This window comes from Camelus dromedarius, chromosome 25 (genome assembly GCF_036321535.1).
Source record: "Camelus dromedarius isolate mCamDro1 chromosome 25, mCamDro1.pat, whole genome shotgun sequence".
Classification (NCBI taxonomy): Eukaryota; Metazoa; Chordata; class Mammalia; order Artiodactyla; family Camelidae; genus Camelus; species Camelus dromedarius.
In genome coordinates this window covers 688037-707406 of record NC_087460.1, presented here as the reverse complement: position 1 = coordinate 707406, position 19370 = coordinate 688037, and the positions used below count along the sequence as shown (strand labels likewise).

The window sequence follows — 19370 nt, the reverse complement described above, 5'->3', positions numbered from 1 at the left end:
AGGCCAGCTGTCTCTGCCTCGACGAGCTCTCACCTGGGGCGGCTAACTTCAGCTTGGGGGACGGCCTCTCCCCATCCGCCGGACAAGGCTGTGTACTTTGCTCGCCCCCGAGAGGTGCGTGGATCGGGGTCCTGACAGCAAACCAAGACTCGAGAACTGGGCAGATTAAGGAGAGGCTCAGAAAGATGCAGACACGAGGGTGACAGCCCCAAACACGGCTGTGGTGGCTCCGTTCTGCTGGCATCTCCCACAGGCCGGCCGCGGGAAGCCCTGGGCAGTTTGCAAAGGTCAGCCTCCCGGAGCCCCGGGCACAGCAGAGAGGCGCAGAGGGCATCTGAAGGACGAAGCCCCAGACGCCGAGCACAGCGGAGCAGCCCTGAGCTCCACGAAGACATCAAGTGTCTTAATCCAGCGCCGCTCAGCCCAGAACGGGGCGCAGAGAATTCTCGTGTAGAGTCTCTCGCCTTGAGAAGGTTACAGTTAGCATTAAAACCCGGTGCTTGCTAATTGACAGCAAACTAGAAGAAAAGCAGGTTGAAATTGGTCGGCAATATTGGCCAGTATGTATGGCTGTTTCCGTTTTACAGTTTTACAAATGCGAGTTTGTTTAATCTGTATCAGAAGCCCTTGAAATAAATACCATCATCTTCTCTTTGGGGGACGAGGAAACCCAAGCTCAGAAAGGCTAAGTAACTTCCCCGGAGGTGCACAGCTCGGGGGGTGGAAACACAGCTCGCATCTGGGTCTTAAGGAAAATTCTCGTGGGTCCCAGTGTTACGGGGACTCAGAAGAGGGACACAGCCCCAGCGTCCGCAGTGGGTGGATGGCGTGTCAGTCAGCAAGGGCAGTGCGACCAAGTCCCCCCCGGCCGGGCGGCTGGAGGCTGCAAGTCCGAGATCGAGGTGTCTGCAGGGCTGGTTTCCCCCGAGGCCGTGAGGCCAGGACAGCTCCAGGCCCCTCTCTTCGGCATGAAGATGGCCGTCTCCCCTCGTGTCTCCTGACCGTGCTCCCTCTGTGTCTGAGTCCACACTTCTCCCTCCGAGAGGGACGCCATCGGAAGGCATTAGGGCCCGCCCTGTGACCTCATCCTAATGTAATTACCTCTTTATAAAGACCCCACCTCCAGGCACAGCCACACTGCAGGGTACCGGGGGTCAGGATTTCAGCCTGTAAACTTTCTTTTTTCACTTTCATTGAACTGTAATTGGTTGGCAGCATTGTGTCCGCCTCAGGTGTGCAGCTTAGCGAGGCAGTGCTTCTACAGGCTGCACGCCCCTGGAAGTGGCCACACGGTAACGGCCGGCTCCCTGCGCCGTGCAGTGTCCTGGGTGCCTGTCTGTTTACCCACGGTGGTTTGTTGTCTCTTGATGAATTCTGAGGGCGCGCGTGTAGCCCTCAGAGGTGGAGTGGAGCCGGCTGCGGGCGTGGGGGCCCCGGGTTAGAGTCGGCGAGCCCTTTGCTTGTGAACGTTCCTGATTAGTACTTTCAGGAGAGGACCTCAAACTACACCACTCACGTGAAAACGGTGACACAGCGGGCGTCCGGCCGAGTTAGCGGCAGCATAATGTCTCCAGGTCCATCCAAGAGCTGGCGGAGGCAAGGACAGCGGGGTCCCGCCACGGGGCCGACCCAGGACCACCCGCTGGGCCCCAGGGGAGTCGGGCTGGGGGAGAAATGGCCCGCAGCTGCCCGGGAGGTCCGGCCTGATGCCCCAGCCCTCTCCGACAAGAGGAGGTGAGAGACTGACCTCGCTGCTGGGCCCTCCGACCCGCTCACGAGGCTGCCAGCTCAGCTCTCAGTAACCTCCGGAGAGGCCGGCCGTTCCTACTGACGGCCTCAGGGGGCCCACAGAGCCCCGCCCAGGACAACAGTGAAGCCGTCCCACCCAGCAGGCCCGTCCACCTCCCCCAGTTTCGTCCCTCGCTCCCTCACATGCCCACTCACGGACGCACAGAAAGGTCTGAGGCAGAGGGCAGGGCCGTACCTTCAGTGACAGAGGGTCCCCAGGTGTGGAGCAAACCCTCAGAGGGCTTGCCAGCCCTGACGCTCTGGGGTCGCCAGGCTCCGTGACCGCTCAGACCCTCCGCACCCAGCAGCATGGTTCATGCGATTTCCAGTTTGATTATCTCGTGGTGGAAGTGGTTCCTCCAGCCACCCAGGCCCCACACGACTGTTCTCAAAGCCAAGCAGGGACGGCATCGGCTCCTGCAACATGACCACCACGCACCTCCCTGAAGACACAGAAGTCCAGTCCTACTAGGGCCCAAGCAAGCGCATCGCCACCAGAGTAGACGTTCTGGGGAGAGAAGATGTTAATCCAAGGGGGTGATCGTTCTCGGCAAGATAGAGTCAACGTTGCTCGTCACAGCCAACAGTGACATTTCTAAAGATGTAATTATGTTTCCAGCTGTTAATTACTCTCTCACAGAAATCTCATTTTCTTTTGGAATCTGCTCAGCAGAAGCCTGGGTCAGGACAGCCCAGAGACCCACGTTTGAGCCCCGACACCTGGTGGCGAAGGTGGTAAGTCAGACAGCCAGCCTCCTCTCAGCATCCTTCCAGGACGGACCACGTCGCTCTGCACACGCTCTGCACTCGCGGCCCCGCCTGCAGGGGAGCAGACGGCCCGCTTCCCTCCTCGGGGCAGGAGGGGTTGTCTTTAGCGGAAAGGTGCCCTCGGGCCCCGGGTCCTCTGCCCTGTTTCCGCCTCAGTTTCCAAACCATCCATCATCTGAGTGTCTGGTGGGGGAGTCAGGCTGGCCGCCTCCCCCAGAACGGGGTCCAGCTTTAGTAATCCCACCCGGGGCCGACCTGGACTCTCAGTCTCCAAGAGGACTCCAAGGCGACCTCTGGCCTCTGGGTCCCAAGCCCGGGGAGCAGTCGTGACCCTTGCACTCCAGCCCCAGCCCCGAGTCCCTTTGTCGCCCGGGCACCTGGATCTGACTTCCCTGTCCTGTGACCAGAGGGGACCGGGTGGGGCTGGGCGCGAAGCTTCCTTGAAGTGATGTCTGGATTTGCTTTTACCCAACTTCGTGGGAGAGGAGTCGCGGTGGACACACGAGTCAGACGTGTGCCAAGCCGTGGGCTTTCCAGTGTCCCCTCGCCTCTGAGTGAGGCTCCCCACCTGCCTGTCCTGACGTCATCCAAAAGGGAAAAAGCCGGGGAAAACCCACGTCCGGCAACGCGGCCCCTACGGCCGTTACCCACGTAACCAGCCCCTTCCGGACGGCGGCGGCCCTGGGGGGGGCTTGTCACTGGTGCCGCGTCCCTGGACGCCACACCTCACTAGTTGCAGGTTCTGAGGGCTGAGGGCCCCTGACCTTGCTTCAAGCAGAGCTGACCCAGGACCGAGGCTGCGACGGCCGTTCTAAGGAACAAGGCTGCGAAATAAGGAAGTTGCGTCGAATTGAATAAGGGTCATAGAGGTGAAAAGAAGAGGAAGGGTTCTTTGGGGCCAAACTTTTATTTGGAGTAAAAAATAATCATGAAAGAAGTGGCTTCTTCTGAGCCACCAAACTGGGTTCCAAGTGAGAAAACGGCTGCCACTCTGGGAGCTCAGCCCTGCGCCGCTGTCGGGGCTCGGGTGGGGTTGGGTCCCGCGTTGGCCCCTTGAGGTCCCCCCGGGACGCGGACGGGGCGCTCTTGCCGACTGTCTTCAGGCCACGCTTGAACGAAGTTTGGCGTCTCCCCCACATCTGCGCCTCCGCCCTGTGTCTGCGGAGCCGGCTCGCGTCCCGGACGCGATGCTCCCTTCAGGAGGTAGCTGACCCCGGACCCGGCGTGCGGGACTAGCGAGTCAGGACCAGGGCCGGTCCTCCCGGTCCACCTCGTAGCTCACACCCGTGGCAGAGTGCCCTTTCTGCAGACAGGCTGGACTCTAAGGGTGGGGAGGACGCCCCTGAGGACTGGTGGGTGGAAAGAAATAAGAAAAGTAAAATGTTTTCATGAAACCTCGTTTTTATGGCGAGGAATGGGCACAAATGGAAGGGCGTGCGCAGCTTCTGCGAGGGCGTGGCATCAAGGGCAGGGTGGGGGTCAGTGGTGCCCAGGGTCTCCCCTGAGTGAACGATCGTACCACCTAGTGTCCCCCCACAGTCCCTCTGAGAGCGTCCCTGGAAGCAGAAGTCACCCCCGACAAGCAGCAGGCGGCCAGCCCAGGACATCAGACCCCGGCCGGGTGCTGCCAGGGCCTCACGCCCCGCGGCACCCCGCCCGCCCCCTCCCAGCTGCGCAGACTGGGCGGTGGCTCACAGACTAACCCTTCTCTCCCTTTCCCCGCCACACCCCGCCCGGCGTCCTTCGACTGACCCTGCAGTGAGCATGCCCACCAGTGAGACCGAGTCGGTCAACACCGAAAACGTGGCTGGAGGCGACATCGAGGGAGAAAACTGCGGGGCCCGACTGGCGTGAGTAGGACCAGGGCTGGGCCCTTGCTGGGGCGGGCAGGGGTCAGAGCCCGCAGCCCACCAACCAGTGCCTGTGCGGGGAGGGCGCCCGGGGGCTGTGGCCCTGGGCTGGGGGCGGCTCTGTTGTCCTGCACTCCCGGGGCCGTCAGAAACAGAGCGTCCAGGAGGGTGAGGTGGGCGTGGGTGTGGGACTCTGAGGGCCCTTTCTCCCCAGCCCTCACCCCCTCTCGCCAGAGGCAGCTTTGTCGGGGTCCCCAGGTGCTTCCCATTCTGATAAACGTACCTGGAAGACACGCCGACAGGCAAGAAGCTAACTGGGAGCCGGTAAAGGGGCCTCCCCCGCAGCTCTGGGTGGTCCAGCCGCTGAAGGGAGGCGCAGGCGTCTGGAGTGCAGACCCGAGCTGATAAACCCCTCCTGCGCGGCCTGGGGTGCACCGCCTCCTCCCACACGTCCCCTCCCTGGCGGGGAGCCCGGCCCCGGCCGCCTGGGCTGCCCTGAGCCCAGGACTGGGCTGGGGGTGCGAGGAACAGCTCACAGGAATCATCAGTCACCCGTCTTGGTCTTAAAAGTGAACGGTGCCGTCCCGAGGGACTGCCCCCCACCAGGAAGTGAAGGGAAAGGATGTGACCGCTGGTCTCATTCCTGGTGTCTCAGAAGGCAGAGGCCACAGACTGAAGGCGTGCAGGTGGGGGTCACGCTGACCTTGAGCCCGAGGCCCCTGCAGCGTTCAGGCCCCTCTGTGGGAGGTGGGGGCCGCTCACCTGGTCCCCAGAGGGCTGTGCGTGGAGCCAGCCCCGAGCAAGCTGAGTCCAAATGGCTCCATCTGTGGAAGGGCAGCGGAGTTCGCCTCTTCCCCCTGAAATAACCCACTTCTGGGTGAACCCAGCCCTTTGGGCGAGGTCAGCTGCGGGCTGTCTAAGCAGGAGCGGAGGAGACGGGAGGGAGCAGGCCGCGTTCCCAGCACACGGCCACCGTCACTCAGCCAACACCGGGAGTCTGCACGGCTCGGAAGCAATTATTGTCAAAGTGCTGTTAAAATACGGTGCTAATTACATTTTTAAGCAGCAGCTTGAGCTTTTTCCAAGTCTTCTCCCCTTTTGGAAGCACACAAACCTGCGCGTGAGACGCTGGATGTGCGTCCCTGGGGGCCACGCTCGGGAAGGCGGGTGGCATGGCTTCTGGAAGGTTCGTCTCGGAGGCCGAGAGCACCTGCAGTTGAACGTACGCCGGGGCCCAGCGCGGGGCTGTGCGCATGGTCTTCTGCGAGTTACCCGCTTTCTCCACCTCCGTGTGCGTCGAGAACTCCTGTGCAACACGGGGCGAGGTTATGCCTCCTGGACAACAAGTGGGGAGCGAGGACTCCGATGGGTCTCAGACCAGGAGGAAGCACCAGCCCCGCGGCCGAGGCGCAGGGTGAGGGTGCAGCTACGGTGCCACATGCTCCCAGCTCTCGAAGCCACCCCGTGGGGCGACCAGCTCTCCAGACCCTGAGCCGGGCTCACGTCGCGGGAGGTGAAGGCTGCGGAGACCGGGTCTCCCGTCTCCACCAGGTGGGCCCTGCGCTGACCCCTCCTGCACGGGGAGTGCCAGGCCCCGGGCGGAGACTCCGACCTCGGTCTCCAAGGGCTGGGTCGCCTGGCTCCAGACACAGGCCCCGCGAGCAGCGCCCCTTCCTACGTGACGGCATCAGTAACACGGTGCTTAAAGGCAGTGAGTGCTTCCGGCCCAGCGAGGGTGAAGTGCACTGCCAGGCTGAGACGAGCTACCACGGCGAAGCTCAGGCCCCAGTGTGGCGCCGGGGCAGCGCACTGGGGCACGCAGCTGCGGACGGGGCAGGCTCGCTCCATCCCCTCCTGTTCAGAGCATCCCAGAGTGCCCAGGGAGGACCTGTAGCCAGTGACCTTGCCCAGCTGGGACCTCATTCCAAACAGGAGCCCTGGTCCACCCATGCCCGCGTTTCAGACGAGGACACTCAGACCTTGGAGGCCCCATGCGGGACTTTTGAAGAACCCACTTTTGCTCAGGACCCACTTGATCTGAGAGGGAGCCTTGCGGGAGGGGTCTGTATCGAAGGCCCCGGAGAGGACCGCTGAGAATCTCCGGGAGAAGTCGGGGGCCGGGCCAGCCCTGTATCGGAGCCGCCGGGCTGAAAGCCACACCGTCCACTGTGGCTTGTGTCCCACAGTGAGGAGAATCTGCTGCCCAGCAAGCAGGGGGCAGCCCCGCTGGCCCCACTCAGCCTGGCCCGGCTGGAGGAGGGAGCCCCCGCCTGCACCACCCAGGAGCAGCTGGAGCATGTTTGTTTCCCGTGAAACTGTGGCTCCGAGTGAAAACGCTGCCCGCGGCCCCAGGTCTCCCCCGACACGCCATGTTAGCGTGAAACTAAACCCTGCAGCCCTCGCGGGCGTCTTCGGGTGGGAAAGGTTATTAGCTGGCGGTTCAGAGCAGGGACATTCTCCGTGCCCCAGAGACACAATCATCTCATGCACGATGGCTCTGCCACCTGGCGCACCTTCTGGTTCAATTTCTTTTAATAAAAAATAGGCAGGGGTGGTTCCTCGCGTTGCAGCAGAGCCGACTGTGCTGAGCTGGGACAGCCCGTCTCTGTCCCCTCTTCATTGCTGCCTGGCGCCTGGGGCTCCCATCCAGGCCCCGCCACCCCACCACAGCCGGCCGGCGCTCCCTCCCCAGACACCAGGGCCCTCCTGACACGGGCCCTGCACGCGCTGCTCCCAGCCCACCCCCACCCAGCCTCCCAGGCCTCAGGGCCTCCTCGGAGGGTCCACCTTTCAGTGGGCCCCCACCAGGACCCTGAGCCAGCCACCAGCACACCTGCCGGTGCTTCTGCCCACAAGTCCCAGGTTCCCAGGGCCGCGCGTGCCTGCCAGCACCCGGGGTGTGTGCTGGCCCGGGCCGCGGTGGCTCCAGCCCCTCCCCAGTTCATGCTGGCGCTGGCCGGGCTCCTGTCCAGACAGTGCTGGGGTCTCTGCCAGGTGGTCCTGCCCACGTTTCCAGCTGGCGAGGCCCCGCGGCTGCATGGGGGGCCTTCCTGTGCTTGGGGAACTGCTCTTGACATGCTGCCCAGCCGTCACTGATCGTCCGAGGACGCGGCGCCCCTCTCTAGGGACCAGGTCTCCACATAGAACATGCTAGGTCTGAAGGCTTGTCAGCTGGGCCGGCCTCGTCCCCACGTCCACACACAAACACGCTGGGAGGTGCCGACGAGCGGGATTCTTTCTCCAAAGTGCAGGTCACGCCCCGTCCACCCAGCCCCCACGTGGCGCCCCGGGGACGTCTGAGACACGGAGGGAGATGTGTGTTGTTTGGTGACGTGTCCTTTTTCCCTTTCAGCCACCGGATCTCCAAGTCCAAGTTCAGGTGAGTGAGATGCACGCCGCCCTCCCTTCCTGCCTCCACCGGCTCCACATCCAGCCCAGGGCTCGGGGTACCGACCAGGCGGGGGGCCGAGCGAGGGGTCCTTCGGAGGCGCTGCTTCTGTTCCTCATGGCTGTCAGAAAGCGGCTCGGGGATCAGACCAGGCGAATTGTTGAGTCTCTGAGCGTCAAGACGTGAGCAGCCCCGGGCCTCAGAGGCTGTGGGACGTCATGTGTGTCCCTCCCTTACAAGGTGACGTCCAGTGTGGGCACTGGCTGCTCTCGGCCACTCCACGTTTGTGGAGCATGTGAGGTGGGGGCACGTGGGGTCTGACACCGCTGCTCTGGAACCTTCTGGGGACCCAGCTCTCCCGCCCCGTCTGCCCTGCCAGCCCCGCCGCCCACACTTCCCGTGGTTCCAACCAGACGGACTCCCCGCAGCCCCGGGACGTGCCCTGGTCTCTCGCACTTTGAGGCATTGCATGGGGCCCTTCTCTGCCTCCATCCCTGGGTCCCCACGCCTCCCTCTGGAGAACTCAGGCTGAGATGTCAAGGACCTGAGATGTTACCGCATCTCAGCACCTTCTGCCAGTCCCCGTCCGTCCCCGCCTGGCTTGTACCTCTGTCGCCGTCCTCGCCGGGCGTCCCTGTGTCTCCGCTGGGCTCTGTGTGCCTCGAGGGACAGCTTGCAGGGAGCCCAGCTCAGTGCCCGGCCAGGGACAGGCTGTCCGCCCGCGTGCGTGGGATGGATGAGTGCGGAGTGGGCTGTGAACGGACGCCCACAGAGCCCGCGTGTGCCCAGGAATGGTGGCTGTTTCTGCTTCGTGGCTGATCTTGCTTCCCCAGCCTCACTTCCTGCACAGCAGGAGCATAAATGACACTGATTTTAGTCCAGCTGATCCTCTCCAGGGCGGGGGTGCAGGGCTGGGACTTCAAGACCCTGAAAGTACACGGAGCTCAGTGAGGACTGGCCCTGGGGTCCCCGCGTCCTCTGCTTGCACCTCTGATCGGGGGCCTGAGAGGGGCCATCCAGTCGGGGCTCTGCCAGCAGAGTCCTGGGCCCCTCTGTTTGCCTCTGATCTTGAAATGGTCACCTCTGGTCCCTGGCCCCCGGCTCTCTGAGGGCACGGACACCCAGTTCTCCACGGATGGGCCCAGGGACCCAGGAGCCCGCCTGCCCACCTGCCACCCATCACTTCCGCACCAGCCTGAGTAAGCTCTTGGCCGAAGGCTGGGGTCCCCCAGGGTCGCAGACCCCGTGCTACTCCCAGGAGAGGCAACACCCCCGCCCCCGCTGTCCAGGCATTTCCGAAGCGTGGCGCCCGGCCTGGGAGTAAATGAGGACACTGGTGTCCGTCTTTCTCCTCTCCTGCTGTCACCTCTGCCCCCGTGTTCCACTGGGACTGGAAGATGCGGGTTCCCCCTTCCTCTTCCTCTCCCTTCCTCTCCAGCCGAGAAAGCCTGGGGTGGAGTCTCCCCGGCCTAGCTGTCGTTACGGGGGGAGGGCCCGAGAAACAGCCGTCCCTCTCACTGCCCTGTCTCTGGCGTCTGGAGAAGTGGCGGGTACCCAGTAGGGGCCTAATAAATACTCAGTGAACGGAGGACTGGACGATCGTCCTGCCCCCGGGAGACAGCAGGCCAAACACGGCCTCAGACGAAGTTTCCGCCTTACAGCCAAAGCCGAGAAAGCACGTCGCGCCGCCGACAGTTCCAGAGCCCCCACCCCCACCCAGTGAGAGAGTCAAGGGGGGTAAAACTACCTTGAGAACGCCCCCAAAGCATCCTGCTCGTCCCGCGACCGTGAGTGCGGCGTGAAGGAACATGCGGGCGAGTGAGCCGGCGCTCGGAGGTCAGGGGGGCCGCCGTGGGCTCATGCGGCGTCCACAGTGTGGGATGGCCCGGGAGACCGGGGGTGTCGTGTGTCCTGTGCTCTAGGCTGTAAACTGTGCTCGTGAAGAGGAGGGGGCGGGGGTTCCCCAGGCCCGGGACTCCGCTGTGCCCCGCCCACGTGTACCAGATCGGCCTCTGGGAAGGGCGTCCTCCGCTGTGGCTCCTTCTCGGGACACAGAAGTGTGGAGGGCGGGCCCTGTGCTCGTCCCCAAAGGCTAGTGCTGCTCGGCGGGCACTGTCAGTAAACCCGTTTCCAGAGGAGGATGCTAGGCTGCGAGCGGTCTGGGGCCACGTGGCCCACGCGCGGCCGCGGAGCCGTGTGTCTGGGGTGTGGAGTAGAAACAAAACTGGCCACATGCACTCTTCTTAAAACTTTCTAGCAGCCACGTTCAAAACGTAAAAAGGAACAGGTGAAATTAATCTTAATATATCTTGTTTAACCCAACGAGTCTAAACATTTTAACATATATGGTTAATATTTAAAAAATGAACGAGACAGTCTACGCTCATTTTTTGACTGAGTCTTTGCAAGGCAGTGTGCATTTTACACTGACTGCACGTCTCAGCTTGGACTGGCCGCATCCCAGTGCTCCATAGCCCCGTGTGGCCGGTGGCTCCTGTGCTGGACAGTGTGACCGTAGAGGGTCAGATGGCAGCCACCTTGTCCACACCCCGTGGTTCACTGACGGTGTCTGTTTAGGGAGAATCAAAGGCTGGGATGGATTGGAAATGCCATCAAAATGATCAAGGTCGACCCTGGGCACTCTCACCCCTCTGCCTGTCTGATGATGAAACAGGAGAAAACCCAGTAACACGGGGGAAAGGGAGGGAGAAGTTTTGCAGCTCATAAGTCCCCTTGTAAGGGGGAGGGTGTAGCTCAGGGGCAGAGCACACGCTTGGCGCCCACCAGGTCCTGGGTTCAGTCCCCAGCACCTCCTCTGAAAATGAATAGATACATAAGCCTAATTACCTCCCCTGCCAAAAAAAAAAAAAAAAGTATCCTTGTAAACAGTGAAGAACCTGTTTTACTCCCACAAATAATCTAACGTGGGAGTTGGAGAAAACACAAACTGAAATAGTAGTTGAAATGATAGAATCTGAGCTTCAAACTGGCCTGTTCCGTTGGCAAGACTGAACGCTGCAAAGTCACAGGGCTTTTAAAAGAAGTATTAGAAGAGAGGTTTCAGGGAAACTTGGGCCATCAACAGGCTTAGTGTGCGGGTGTCCCCCTGGTCAGCCAAGCCTCCGTTTTGAGGAATTAGAGACAGCAAGGAATTTCGCAGCATTTGGGGCTCAGAAAAGGCTCTGAACAGCCACGGAGCAAGCGGTCCTGCCATCTTCTGCGGCTTGAAGGGACTGGTCAGACAGGCGTCGGGGTTCGGACCTGGACTCTGCGGAGTTCCAGTGTGAGCCCACGGGGGTCTGCAGCTGGGAGGCCTGCCCTCAGTAAGGCACACACCCAGATTTGCCCCAGCCTCTAACACCCCATTTGTTAAGTTACTTTTGCATAAAACAATTCAGTGTGATGGTTTCCGGGTTGCTTACTCTCAGCCTTGTGAGAGGGGAGACAGGCAGCTGCTCTAACGGCTGGAGGAGCCCGGCGGCCACCCTGCCGTGCTGTCCGCTGTTCCAGCGGCGCGTCAGGGGTCCGGGGCCAGGCAGGCTCTCTCAGGCACTGCGCTCGCCTCACCCGACCCCATCCCTGGCCACTGGCCGGCTGGGGCTCCTGAGCCTCGTCCGCAGCCGGGAGTGAGTGGGTCTGTGTAGGGCCTGTCTCTGGTGCCCTCCCAGCTCGCCCGCCCAGTGTCCCCTCTGTGTGCTGCGGGTGACGGGTCCCTCACAAAGGGTGGGACACAGCCCCTCTCCCTCAGGACCTTGTGAGCTCAGTGGTGAGGCAAGAGCCCTGCAACAGGGATGCTGACACAGGAAGCGGGATGTCCCTTCCTCGGGGAGCCGTGCTGGCTAGGCGCCCTGCCCTGCGCCCCGAGGCACCTCCACTAAGCCTGCTGGCGCTAAGCACCCCCCGGAACTCCCTCCAGTGTCCGTATCACCCTTGTGAGTGTCACACAAACAGAGACTCAGTGGTACCTGGCCCCTGGTAGACCCTTAATACGTATTTCTTGAACGTGTAGCTAAGGCAGTGATGCAGACAGTGAGTGTGCCGAGACCGGGGCGGCTGGAACAGTGCAGCATGGGGAAGCTGGCCTCCAGCTGAGCCCGAGGCCCTAAAGGACCTGGGCGGGGAGGTCCTGATGGCGGGGACAGTCGTGTTGGTGGACAGGTGGCAGGAGCAGGCCCAGTGCGGGGAAGAGGCCAGGTGCACCTGGGGTGAGGGAGCAGGGCGCTCCCGGGGCAGCGCAGGGGACATGTCCCGCCCTCCCTCCTCGCCCAGGGCCACGTCCGGGAAGCTCTGTTTCCAGAGTGAGTGGGTCCCCAGCGAGTGCGGAGGGAGCATGAACATCAAGCAGAGTTCCCTCCCTGTTTTATCATTTAACTTCTGTATCTTCCGTAAACACACAAGTAAACGTACACGTTCTAAGAAACCATCACAGTCGTCGTGCGGTAGGAAGTGTTGCTGGGGGGCCGGCTGCCAAGCAAGGCTGCGTTGTGAAGGGCAGGAGGTGTGTAGTTACCTCTGAATACTTTCTCCGGGTTGTAATTACTCCACACCCACCCCAGCCCGAGTCCACGTGGCTCCCCGGGGCGGCTGGCTTCCGGGCTGCTGTCCTGTCTGCCACGGCCGCCCTGCGGGGGGCCCAGCCATGCAGACCCCCGGCCAGGCCTGAGCCCCGGGCCCCCACACCCAGTGTCCCCGGGCTCGGGGGAAGCAGAGTAGGATAGGGCTCTGGGTCCCAAAGGGAGCTGGAGTCAGTGCCTCCGAACCACGGAAGAAGGCAACCTCGGCCCCTTTGGGCTGAGTCACAGTTACCAGCAATTTCTGTAAAGGACGGTCTCTGGTGAAAACACATTCCTCGCAACTACAATGTAAGCTATTTAAGACCAGATGTAAGTTTGTCCTGAAAATTCATTTTTCTGCGGGAAAAAAGTCTTCCCAAATGTCTCTACGTCATCACTAACCGCCGTCGCCCGGGCGAGGGCAGGTTCCCAGACCCGAGGCCCAGCCCCTCCGGAGGCTGCCCACACGGACGGCCCTGGCCCTGGTCCCGCTCCCCCACCCCCGTCCTCACTCTCGCACCCGGTGGTGTGTCTGGAGGACGGGGCCCCCACAGTGCGTTTGGAAACCATAATTTTCTGACCCCAAGGCGTTTCTTCCCTGTGCAGTGGATTTCCCCCAGGTGGCAGCAAGGGTCCCCTGCAAGGTTCGGGGCTCTCTGGGGGTGCCTCCCCGCTGCACCAGCAACGGGGGGGTCAGGTCGACCCGCTGGTTCCTTCTTCCCTCCCGCAGCTCCGGGGAGGACCTGGACGTGCTCCTCAGCTCCTCATCTCAGGACAGGCGTCAGCAAAGTTGTGGCAGCTCGATTTCCCACGGGCCGTAGGGGGGGTATAAAGCCAAGCCCTCCTGAAGGCCGTCGGGGCGGGTGGAGGACGCGCAAGGCCAGGGTCTGCAGCCCCGGAACCTGGAGCGGCATGCGCGCGTGGAGGCAGGCACGCGGGACTGTGCCGTCGTCTCCCCTCCCACCTCCTGTCCCCAAGCCGTGGTTCTGTCCCTGGCAGCCCAGTGGGGGTCCCTAAGGCCCAACCTATGAGGACCTCAGGGCATCTCCCAGGCCAAGCCCCCCACCCTGCACAGGGCGCCCTCTCGGCCCCAGCACCGCCCCCCTTTCCAGTCTACACCCCTGTCTGTCAAGGGGGCCCCTCCCAGCCGGGACCCTTGGCGGCCCCGCCACACCTTCCTCCCTCACTCTGCACTCGCGGTCGGGGTCAAGGCCTGCTGATGCTGCCTCCAAAATCGGGGTCAGTATGTATCCTCTCTGTCACTAAAGCCGTGCCTTTGTCACCTTCTCCCCGACGGCTGACCGAACGTTCCCCGTACGGTCCCTGCCTGGACGCTGACAAAGCGGCTGTTTCTGTTGGTGGTTTGGCTTTCTAGAACCAGGGCCCCTCCTGAGTGCCCAGCGGGGCCCTGGTGTCTCCCTGGCACCCTGTCCTTCCCTCGTCCTTCCCCCCTTGCACCGCGTTGGTCAGAGGACAAGCCACAGACCCCTCCGTCGCAGAGTTGTAGAGTACAGGTGCTCCTTGGGACCGTCCAGCTTAACGCTGGGCGCCCTCAGGGACACTGGAAAGCTGCCGGGGGGTGTGGCTGAGCACCGAGGGCATTTCCCGGGTTTTAGGCGTGGCCCGACCCCCAGAGAGTCAGATTTAACTGGTTTGGGTCAGGGCCTGAGTACTGGTGGGTGTTTTGTTATTTTTTTAACGTCTCCCCAGGAAATTCTCTGCACGGCCAGGCTGGACAATCACTCAGGGAAGCCTCTAACCCAGAGCAGCTGGAGGAGGGTGCGGGCCGGGCTGGGAGCCCCCCTGGGCTCGGCCCCAGGCTGGGGCCTGTCCAGGTGCCCAACCCCCAGGGCCCTCCGTTTCCTCCTCAAAGTCAGGACAACCCCGGCTTTGCAGAGCTCTTTAGAGAATCAGGGAGAAGGCCTGAGAGGTGCCTTCACACACGGCTGCTGTCCCTCGTCCTGACGTCGCGGCCACACTGTGACGCTCCTGACACGCGCAGCGCTCCCTCAAGGGAGGCCGTCCTTGTGAAACGCAGATACCTCCCTTCAGCTCTAGGCCAGACTCCGACGAGGCTGGGGGCTGGTCCCAGATGAGAGGGCCAAGGTCCCGGCGGAGCAGGGACACCCCGCGTCCACACAGCCGAGCGGTGAGCTGGCGACCCTGGTGAAGGCTCGTCTGCCCACCACAGGCTGCGCGGGGAGCCTGTGATGCAGGCTCAGGGGAGAGAGGCGGCCAGTGCGGTGCGTTCCGGGCTGGGGGCCTGAATCTCACGCCGCCTCCCTGCCCCTCTCCAGCCGCTACTGGCGCCGATGGAACCGGTTCTGCAGGAGGAAGTGCCGTGCGGCCGTGAAGTCGAGCATCTTCTACTGGCTGGTCATCTTCCTGGTGTTCCTCAACACGCTCACCATCGCCTCCGAGCACTACAACCAGCCCCACTGGCTCACGGAGGTCCAAGGTGAGGGGCAGCCCCGGCCGGCCCTCTCTGCTCGGCCTGGCCCAGCCCCGGTCCCGGGGCCGGAGACACCGAGGGCCTGGCAGCTCTCGAGCTGCTAAAACACACGCTCGCTGTAGACAGACGGGGTCCCCTGGCCGGGCCCACACCATCTGCCTGCCCCGACGGTCACTGCTGGGTCCCGGGACACGGATATGTGCTGCAGCGTTTGGCCCCATGAGATCCGTGGCTGCGAGCTGCCCCGATGGGACGTTCAGTCCCTGTGGCCGGGGGACAGTCTCTGGTGTGCTTGGCCGAACTTGGACCGGGGTGGGGGGCGAGCACGAGGGCAGGGAGTGGGTGGCGGGGCCGACACGTGCTCGGGAGGAAGCGAGGTGTCATTACCCAGGAGCTGGGGAGGGGCATCTCCCAAGCCCCCCAGCCCCCACCCTCCCCTCAGTCCCCTACCTTTCCCAGTTTTAGTTTCATGCAGTAAAAAGGCTAAACTTTGTATTCCATCTTAAAAACAAAAAAGGCACCAGGAAGTCCTGGACAGTGGTCGGTGCCACGGCCCGGATGTGGAGGTGTCTCCCAGAACCTGGGCAGACTCGGGCCCTGGCTCCCTCCCACTCTGGGCTGATCAGTTTGGGCAGACGGCTCAGCCCTCAGACCTCTCTTCTCTGCAAAACGGGGGCCACGCCAGCCAGCTGGCAGAGCCACTGTGAGGAGTGGGCTGAGGTGGGGGCCGGGGGACGCTGCCACACGCCCTCTCCCGCCAGCTCCGCAGGAGGGAAGCGTGTGGCAGCAAGCCCGACCCTCACGGCACCCCCTGCCCTGGCGTGTGGTCCCCACAGACACAGCCAACAAGGCCCTGCTGGCCCTCTTCACGGCCGAGATGCTGCTCAAGATGTACAGCCTGGGGCTGCAGGCCTACTTCGTGTCGCTCTTCAACCGCTTCGACTGCTTCATCGTGTGCGGCGGCATCCTGGAGACCATCCTGGTGGAGACCAAGGTCATGTCCCCGCTGGGCATCTCCGTGCTGAGATGCGTCCGCCTCCTGCGCATATTTAAGATCACGAGGTACGTGGGCCACTTGGCGGGGCGGGTGGGGGGGTCTGTCCTGGGCTCCCGCGTGCCTCGAGGCGGCCCACGCAGGCAGCCCCAGGCGTGAGCGGCCTCGGGGTTTGCTCCTGGTGTGAAGGAAGCCCAGGCGTGGCCGCCTCTGTCCTCTGCTTCGCCGGCCCCTCTCCCACAAGGTCACAGGTGGCTTCCGGAGGCCAAGCCCCCACATTTGAGTTCGCCGCAGGAGAAGGGAGGGGACGGGGCAAGGGGCTGTCAGCTCTTCCAGGCACTTCTGGAAGTTCAGCAGTGACTCCTTTCTCCGGCCGCCCGGCTGCTAGAGACAGAACCGTGACAAACGCAGGCACGATTCCTCGACGGTGCCCTCCACCCGCCCCCGTCCCCCCAAGGCCACGGTCTCCCCGAGTCTCCCGGGCACACGGCGATCCTCAGGACGAGGACTGGCGGGGCGGGGAGCGGACACACCCTCCAGGACCGGCACCTCTGACCGCTGTGCCCCGCTCTGGGCGGTGAAGTCGGTGTGCTGTGTCACAGTCGTCATTCCTCAGCAGCTTTGTTGAGATGCAGTTCACACATTCTATAACCCACTCTTTTAAAAAGCGCAATTCAGTGACTTTTTTCACATATTCACGGGTTGCAGCCATCACCGCGATCTAGTTTTAGAACATTTCCATCCCCCACAGGAGACACCCCCCCCCCCCCGTGCAGCCGCTGGCCCCCCGCAGGCCCGCCCACCCTGGACAGTCCCGTCAGCGGAGGCGCGCCCTCTGCCGTGTCTCGGGACTGGTTCCTCTCGCCTGGCATGCTGGTTTCACGTTCCCCCCACGTCCTGCGCGGATCAGCACCACATCCCTTTTTGTGGCCGAGCCGTGTTCCATTATACGGGTCTGGACAGTGTCTTGTTAACTCATCCGTCCGCTGGTGGGCGCTGGGTGGACTTCTGCCTTCGGCTCCCGTGAGCGACGCCGCCAGGAGGCGTCTGTGCTCAGGGTTAGTGGGGACGTGTGTTTCCACGTCTCTCTGATACCTGCCTCGGAGCAGGTTTCTAGGTCTTTCGAGATTTCTAGAGTCAGGATTCTGAGGAAGCGTCACCGCTTTCCAAAGAGACCGGACCGTTTTGCATCCCCTCGGCTGATGCCGGAGCCTTCCAGTTTCTCCACGTTCTCAGTTCTAATGGAAGAGTGACATAGACCAGAAAGCACCAGAGCGCCTCACCTGAACGTAGGCAGTAGAAGCCTTTGAGACGTGCGTCTGAGTCCCAGGACAATGTGTGTCTCTCCCTGTGGCGTGTGGTCATCTTGGGGGGACACGGCAGAAACACCTGGGGGAGGGGTTCAAACTGTGCCCCGGAGGACCAGCCTCCTCGCCTGAGTCTGAGAGTGGGGACTGGGCCCCTCGGTGGTCCCTGAGTGGGGAAGGGGGTGGGCTGGTGTCGTCCGTCCCCGGCCCTGGAGTTCACCGTCCTGCTCAGGGTGCCGTCAGCTTGACTGGGGGCTTCGGGGTGCAGGGGACCCCGGCTGTTCCTGTCCTCCTCCCAGCTCCCCCAGCACACCCTGCCCCAACACACGCCTGTTCCCAGGGTGTGGTCAAGGGTCAGGTGAGAAAAGGCGTTTGGAGAGTCCAGTTCAGCTCCAGGCCGGGGGACCCTCGGCCGCGGAGCGTCTGCGGTGACTGAGTGTAACTGCTGTCATCACCAGGAGCCGGAAGAGGCTGGGAGGCGCTCACGGTCGACACGCACTCCCTCAGCCTGTATTTGCTCGTCTGCCGCGTGCACACTGCCGTTTGCCACGTGCAAACAGGCTGCATGGAGCAGCCTGAACCCCGGAGAAGCAGACGGTCTGGCGGGGGAGACGGAGTCCCTTCATGGGAGACAATTAAAGGAAACTCTAAGAGAGAATGAAATGAGCTGGCGACATGGGCAGGGGGACACCTGTGGTGGGAAACTGGGGACCGGAGAGCTTCCCTGGGGAAGGCTTAATGTCAGCAGGCAGACTCAAAGGACACGCAGGATTTAAACCCCCAGTTTGACACTCTGGGGTGACAACTCCTCCCCCAGAGAAGAGCTCTTCCTGGGTGTCCTGGGCATCTTGACCCACGGAAAACCCTCCGCCCACAATAAAAGTCGGAGAAGGAGGAGCGTGAGCTCCGCGCCAGGGCGTGACCCCAGCACCGCCTCGCCCGCTCCGTTGGCCCTGCGGTGACCTGCAGGAGAGGTGAGGACGGCGTGATGCCACCACCACTCCCACTTGCAGAGGAGCGAACTGTGGCTTAGAGAGTTAAGTCGCTCGCCTGGGGTCGCAAGACTGCTCGGGGGTAACGCTGCGCTTGCGAGGTTCCCTGCCCCTCACCGTGACCGGGACGGCAGGGCGGGCAGCTGGACCTCAAGGCAGGACGCGGGGTTTTTACTGATTCTCGTCATCAGAGGATTCAGCAGCCCCACTCTCTCCTCCTGGAGTCCTGCAAAATTTAATTTAGAGTTTCTAGTGCCTCTTAAGTCGTCCTCAAAAGCCCCTGTGTTTGGGGCTTTGTTTTTGTTTCTTAAATTCTTACAGAAAAGAATTCTTGCTCCTGGACACTGTCATCACATCTTGAAGAGGTTTAACACTCATTCTGTTTTTCATCAACAATTTGTCTATTTCTACCCTGAAACTACTGCCAAGAAGCCGTTTTTAAATCTGTCTTTGTCGGAGAGCTTCCCACAGCCCCTCCGCGAGAAGGGTTAGTGGTCTTTCCAGAGCTCTACAAAGCCTATAAACAGAATAATTTCATTATCTAATTGGAAGTTACTTTGGCAAAGGCCGTCTTCCTGTTTTCCAGTCTCTGTCCGAACCCTCTGGGGGCTTTTGGAAAAGAACAGAGACTGGCGGTGGGGGGATCCGTGCCCCCTCCGAACCTGGTCTCCAGTACATTCCAGTGACCAAGAAAGTGCCTAAAATAGGCTGGGAACGGCCGCGGTGGTCCCCTGAGACGGGCCGTCTGCTCCTGGCCCTTCCGTCAGAGGAGTCTGTCCCTCCTTCTCGTAAAACCTCTCGGAGAGAACGGTGCGACGTCCGGCTGCTGCTGGTTTCGCCGTGCTTCCTGGACCAGCGACTGTGATTCTCGAACCCCGATGAACCCCTTGCAGCGTGCGTTGGGGACCCACACCCTCGAGATTTCCCCGGACACCGCCGGGGAGCTCCGTCCGAGCTGGTGGCCCAATGGCCTCCCTTGGAGAAACTCGGGCCTAATTTTTGCTCTGCCCTTGGCCCACTGTCTTGTCTAAAACCACGAACGTTCACATAAAAGTAGAAACTTCAATTCTTTCATTTTCTCTCTCCTCCGTCCTGGAGCCCCCACCACGTGAAGACTGGACTTCTGGTGGCTCTTGCCTGAGAAAACTCATGCGGATAAAGAGCTGATAGGAACCCAGCAAGGTTCAGAACTAATTTTCGTTTTATGAGTTCCTGCACGCCTGGGACACCTGAAGAGCGGTCCCGTCAACGCCAGACAGAGACCGAGGACACTGGACA

The 19370-nt window shown here is 62.1% G+C and overlaps 1 protein-coding gene across 17 annotated transcripts in view; it reads left to right on the top strand.

Moving 5' to 3' along the window:
- The window catches only part of CACNA1C (calcium voltage-gated channel subunit alpha1 C), a 435322-nt gene that overhangs the window by 333490 nt on the left and 82462 nt on the right, over positions 1 to 19370 (top strand). For all 17 annotated transcript variants that reach the window (XM_064478856.1, XM_064478850.1, XM_064478853.1 and 14 more), the window contains exons 10-13: positions 4316 to 4406; positions 7759 to 7785; positions 14645 to 14805; positions 15636 to 15861. In XM_064478856.1, the coding sequence (XP_064334926.1) occupies positions 4316 to 4406; positions 7759 to 7785; positions 14645 to 14805; positions 15636 to 15861 (505 nt within the window). The remainder of the gene's footprint in view (positions 1 to 4315; positions 4407 to 7758; positions 7786 to 14644; positions 14806 to 15635; positions 15862 to 19370) is intronic.